At 36.5% G+C, this 6755-nt stretch overlaps 1 protein-coding gene across 1 annotated transcript in view; it reads right to left on the reverse strand.

The window, feature by feature from the left end:
- The window catches only part of PARD3B (par-3 family cell polarity regulator beta), a 1250195-nt gene that overhangs the window by 188182 nt on the left and 1055258 nt on the right, over nt 1-6755 (reverse strand). The window contains exon 20 of the mRNA XM_006142461.3: nt 2881-3183. Within this exon, the coding sequence (XP_006142523.1) occupies nt 2881-3183 (303 nt within the window). The remainder of the gene's footprint in view (nt 1-2880; nt 3184-6755) is intronic.

Below are 6755 nucleotides of genomic sequence, written 5' to 3' on the forward strand. Positions count from 1 at the left end.
TCCTGCTGCACACATGCAACCCCTCATCCTTTTGGAGCATGGGGCAGATACTGCTAATCCAGCACAACTCCAGAACTCTGCTTAAAACAGTCACTCACCAAGGAAAAACGTAAGATGCAACTTATTCATTTACAAACTGCCTCCCACCTGCTTTCCAGCACACTCCCTATAACTCTCCTTCCAACTCCCACTGTTTTTGGGTGTTTTTGAGCTTCCCTAACAGGCTATGTTCATTCAGCCCACTTTGCCCTTTCCAAACTCAAGTACTTGTAAAGAAATTTTACTTCTGCATCTGGCCAATTCTTCTGAATCCTTCCAGAGCTAGTCTAAATGTCATCTCCTTCTGGAGGCCTTTCTTGACCAGCCCAGGCAGGATTAGAGAAGGAAAATCTTCATTTTATTCTATTTACATTATATTGTAATTATGCATTTCCATATGTATTGGTCCCTACTGACTAGAATATGATCTCTGGAGTGGGACTGTGTTTAGTCACCAGTTGCATCTTCTGTAGAACATTCTATAGTATCTAGAACACAGTAGGTGCCAAACAAATACTTACTGAACGAGGGTAGACTGAGCAGATGAATAGGTGAATGAGCAATTCCTGTAAAACAGTTTAGAACTCATAGTTCTTGCTTGTGGACAGAGTTAGGGACACTGCCACACAATTCTACTTGGACTCACATAGGTCCACATGTGAAGAAAGTTCAGAATTTTATTAGAAAAAGATAGTAGTATTAGTAGTGATAATGATAATGTTGATAAATAACTAACATTTTGAATGCTTACTATGTGTCAAGACAAAAACTGATTGCCTTAAGATTTAAAGAACAAAAAGCATAGCAATCTTTATATAAGAATATAATAAAAATGAGAGCACAATAACAATAACTTTGAGCCTAAAGAGTCACACTTTTATCTGCCATCCAAAAATATGACTATAATCTAAAACTTGACTGAAAGTAACAGCTTTAGATCATTTATTAATACAAAGGGTCACAGCCAAAAGTAAAACTCTATCATTCATACATACACCTGTGCTCAGCAGTAAATAACAGGTTTTCTAGATATCATTGTAGAGCAGTTGCAATTAAGATCCCAAGAAATATTTCATTCCTGTTCAAATCTACAAGGCTGAAAATTATCTAAAAATCGAGTTTCCTAAACAGTATTCCCCAAAATACCCATAAGATCTGGGGGAAAAAATAAATCATAAGTGATAAAAATTGGGGAGAAAAGTGCAGGTGGCTTTATAGTTCTAGAGACTCTGAATACATATTAGCATATTGGATATAAGGAGATCATAGTACAGAAACCTGTTCCTTAGGGTTTAATCCAGAATTTCTAATATGTATTTATCTCATAAACTTTAAAAAATAGAGTGCATTATATTTATTTCCATGGTATGAGTATTAAATACTTTTTTGGGACGTTTTTAGGAAAAGTTTCTTTGTACTAGGTTTCTAGTAGTGGAACTGTGCAAGGAGAATTGCTATCTGATTTGCCTGAAAAGACTCATGCCTGGTATTAATATTTACATGATGAAATCTAACCTTATGTGAAGGCTGGGAAGAAAAGTCCAACTCTTAAGCAATTGTTTGAATTAGCTGTTTAATTATTACGGCTATATCACATAGTCACAGGAATTTATATTTTCATTTTGTTCCAAAGAAAAACTTGACCATCTTTCTTTAATATTATCAACCTGGAAGCTTGACAGTAAGGATTAAAAATTGCTCCTTCCTTCCTACTTGGTTATTGGAAAGGCTCTGAAAGGTAATCAGTCTTGTGAAGCTACACTTTACAGTCTGCATAAAAATGCCATGATTTCCCTTCCTCTCCCCAACCTAATTGAAAGTGCATAATATTACCCAGCTGGGGAAATGTAAACGGTAAACATATGCAATATATCATGCTATCACACAAAAGCTGGTTACTAATAGGGACTGGGTGATTGTCAGAACCCTAAGAAATCTGGAAAACAAGTCATTTTTACATCTAAAATGAGAGCTCTTTGCACCTGCCATCCTTCTTGCCCACCTTCTCCCTCCAGACTTCAAGATACAGTCAAATTAGATGAAGATCAGTCAACCCGTGCCTTGCATGTGTAATTCCAAGGGTCACCTAACATTGTATATTGACAAAAACTCCTTAGATCAGCCTTTCAAGAGATGAGGCATTTTACTGTTGACAGGAGGTGGGGCTAGAATCATTGTGTTCCCTACCTACTTCAATTGTACTGACAGATGGTCCTATTATCTCTTTCCTAAGCTGCTAAACTTAAGGATCCCTGGCCTTGTCACCTCTTATCTTTCTCTACTTCATCAAACCCCTATTGCCAAGATTATCTCCTTTTCTACCTCTGATCTTCCATGAATATCTATACAGGGTCACATTTTCCTTGAGTTCAAAATCCCAATCTTACTTTTCAAAATCCCCTGCACCTCTGCAGCTATCTATAACTCCCTTCAATTACTTCTACTTGGAAGTTGTCATTTTCTCTTCTCTGACTCCTCACCTCCACATGTCATGCCATCTGCTCAAATAAGTCTTTTATAATAGGGCTCTTAGGAGAAAGGACAATATTCCTTCAAAGTTTTCATCATTGGTTCTCTGTCACACTATTCCTTCAACAATTGCTCCCTATTGCACCATGAACTCCACTACCATTATTCATTCATGCCACCTTTTAACTGGATATTGTTTTATTTTCGATAGCTGATACTTTATGGGTAGGTCAAAGCATAGCACTTGTCTAGGGTACCATGTCATTTCAGTTTTAATAGATTGAAGGATATATTTTTATCTGCTTCAGTAGTGGAGATGATTTGAAACTCACTGAATTAAAACTATATTCATCCGTCACTAAGTTGTATTACCTGTCAGCTGGAGCCGGTGGATGATATGGCTTGTTGACCTTGGCATAAAGACCTTCTAAGTGATCTCTCTCTGGAGACAAGGGACGGCCATCTCGAGGGTAACCAAGTGGTCCAACTCTAGGAGGAGATGGAGATCTAAAGACATTTGCTGATGTACATGGTTCTCGAAAGTGATTGACTCTGGCATAATTGGGGTCCATTTCATCATCATCCATATCATGCACTGATCCAATTGCGCCAGTCGCATAATCAACAAGACCTCTTGCCTGTTTTTCCCTTAGCTCTTGATGTTTTGCTCCAATCCTGAAAAATATAGAATGGGTGGAAGAGGTACATGTGAGTTTCATATGGTAAAACAATGAAATTCTCTCTTGAACTATGTTAACTCCTCCTTAGCTGCCACTTTCTTCTTTACTCAGGATCATATCCTGCAGAAATGCAAAGAGCATAAGATAATTAATTTGGTCTAACAGACTTTTATTTGTTATAGAGTTTTTACTTTGATAGCAATGCTACAGGTATTTTGACACTGCGCCCACTGATGACTGGGCTAACAGCAGAGTCAGTGGCTGACTTTTATTAAAGCTCCCTCCCTATAAATGGGACATATTGTGGGAACAATGCATTTTTGGTAATGATATTATGGGAGTCTTTCTTGGGACAGAAATGCATGTTAAAGAGTCGATCAGAATCCTGTTCTTTTTCTGTGGTTTCACTATTTACAGCTCCAGTGTATTCTTCTAAAGAAAAAAGTTTGCAAAAATTGATTTAAATATGAAAAAGAAATACAGGGACTTCTGGCCACTAAAAGCAGTAGGATCAGAGGTAATTTATAGGAGACTCTAAGTTTTTTGGTTACACAAATGGGAATCATTGTGTCTCATTATGTAGGGATGAGGGACAGAGTAAAATAGCAAAGAAATTAATAGGTTCCTGACAGAGATGAATTGGCACATATAAGTGAATTAAACACCATTACTGGCAGAACTTCACAACACTAAAGCCTTAAGTAATATTACAAAATGCAACTGCTGATCAGTGCCACTGTGTAGACTACTGGGAATGGAAGCAGAAAATATGCTTAGGTGGATTCCAAATCCATCTGAATTTTGAGAATTTGACATTTAATCTGGAAAGTGTTAGATCAGCTCTCTTAAATTCCCAGTTATGTGTTAAAATGGAAAGGTCATGAAGGCATCTTATTGGACAATGGTGATTTTGATACTTGTAGGAGGGCTTTAGCACTAATGAGGAAAGCATGCAGGCCAACATCACTGGGCAAAGGGCATTATGTACAGCATAAAAAAGTAAGAATAAGCTGGCTTAGGCAGCCAGAGAAATACATTTACAAAGAAAGATAGAAATAGCCTGGAGTCCTGAACAGAGAATATGAGAAGGCTGTGGGCTCCAAGTATAAAACAATCTACATAGACCTGGAGATATATATATATAAAAGGCTTGGGTAAATTAAAAAAACAAAGCTGAAATGCTCCTGTATTTTCTCCCCTTCAAATAAAAACAGCTATATTTACACATGGCAGCTAGCTTTATTTTACAAAACATCAAACCCTCTGTAAAAATCTTTAGAATCCATAATCTTTCAAGATATTTTTTTCTTTTGGCAAGACAGCATTTCTATTTTACTTTTTTTCAAGTATAGAGGAAGAGAAAAATCGAAGAGAGAAGAGAAAAAAAGCAACAAAATAAAACAAAAATAGAAGAAAACAGGATTAAAAAAAAAAAAGCTCAGCATCTATCTTCAAGTCACGGCAGATGAAAATAAATGCCAGGATACATTATTACGTATCTCTTTTGACTAGGACAAATCCTGTACCCTACACATAAGTAATTAGAAGAATTTATATTTTTCATAAGGCAGCTTGAATCTCCAAGGGATTTTGAATTAAGATGAAAGGAAGATTACACAGTAGGGCACCCATTAAAGGGCCTTGCCTGTCCTCTTTCAATGCGAGCTAGTCCTAGATTCATGGATGTTTGTTTTGAATAATTTTTTATAAAGATAACCTCCTCCATTCTGCAGCAAAACAATCTTTCCAGGGACAGTACAGACCTGATTATCAGTGACTGCACTCTGATGATAGGGATGGACTTCCATCACAAATAGAATGAAGAACATCAATAAAGTTAGAGGGTGGGATTCTGTGTGGTTACTGCCCCTCATAAATGGGATGCCTTAAAGAAAAATCACTCAGTGGAAAGATGAATATCTCATGGCTGCCACATGGGGCTATACTTGTGCATTAATGGAAGAGGAAAATACCAAGCTTGAACTTTCAAAATCATATAAATAGAACACTAGTATCTGTGTTCCTTATTTCATCACTTTCTTTGAGGTTTTCTCATTAATTAAGCTTTGCTGAGCACTTCATGTATGCAAAGTTACATTTTATATCATCTTTTTCCTTTCCAAAACAAGACCAGTTCCTCCTTGATCCTCTTTGCATCACTGAGTATTTTAGTTACTAATCACTAAGTAACCACTCAGTATGTGAAATAGCAATTTTTCTGAACCATCATTATTATACCATATATACAGGGACTCTGCCTGGAGAAGGACAAGACAAGCTCTGAAACAGGGTGTATGGAGGCAGAAGAGAGTCTCTCAAGAGAGAAATGTTAAGGAAAAAGATTCTTTTTTTGTACCTGTAAACTCCCCCTGCCCCAGTTCATTGTGAGGACTCTAATTGTTTATAGTCATTTTTATTTGGAGCTTTGCTTACCATAGGGAACTCAATCTAGTAAATATCTATTTTTAAAAATAGGCCTTGATAATGTACCCTTTATTAATTTGATGCTACCACTTTTCCCATTCTCTCTGTGTACTCCTGATGAATTGTTTGAATCTTCTTTCTCTCTTCCCCACGTAAACACTGTTGCTTCTTTTTTTCCATAACACCACCTGGATATCCTCTTTTATGTCTATTTGGCCACAGTCTAGCATTCAGGCTTTTATATAACCTAGATTTGCATTGTCCAATTTGGTGACCATTAGCTGTGTAGGGCTCTATAAATTCAAATTTGAATAATTAAAATAAAACACAATTAAAAATTTAATTTCTTAGTTTTACAAAATACATTTCAAGTGCTTAGTATCCACATGTGGGTAGTGACTACTATATTGGTCAGTGCAGACCAAAACTATTTCTGCTTTTGCAGAAAGTTCTACTGGACTGTGTTGACCTAGATTATCTAGGAGTTTTTGTTATGCCACCCCATCTCACTTTAATCTATACCCTAAAAAGGACTACAATAATCTTCCTTAAAGAGTATTTCTATCTTATCTCTGTGAGATCCTGGATAAGGGATTTTAATAAATGATGGAATAAAAAGATGATTATTCCACTTTCCTCCTTGAAACTCTAAATGAACAAACAATTGTGAAACTGGGTAGAAAATTCTATCTCAAATGGAATTTGAAAAGATCTACAATCTCTTATCTTGCAATAAAATTTGGATTCAGCACAAAAGGGGGAGTACATGAGGAACTTATATATGTCTATACGTTTAGGCATATATCATATACACTGCTAGACAGGAGCCCTCTTTGAAGGCCAATAGCCCTTACATGCATATGTCTATACATTTAAATGAAAGTAAGAGACAGAGACTAGAGGAGTACGGGCAAACTAAAAAAAAAAATAAGTCTGAAGACTTGGAAATTGCAGAGTAAATCTTTGAGAAGATGTATATAGTTTGAGTGCTTCCTTATGCTGTAACTTGATCCCCAGTACTGGGGGTTGTTTGGAACAGAGGGCAAATCAGGTGAATAAATTAGTGCCAGCTCTTGGAGGGAGGCAGGTTTTCACAGATTAGTTTAAGCAGTTTAGTTTGTACTTGCCTGCTTTTATTTCTGA

This window comes from Tupaia chinensis, unplaced genomic scaffold (assembly GCF_000334495.1).
Source record: "Tupaia chinensis unplaced genomic scaffold, TupChi_1.0 Scaffold000076_1, whole genome shotgun sequence".
Classification (NCBI taxonomy): Eukaryota; Metazoa; Chordata; class Mammalia; order Scandentia; family Tupaiidae; genus Tupaia; species Tupaia belangeri.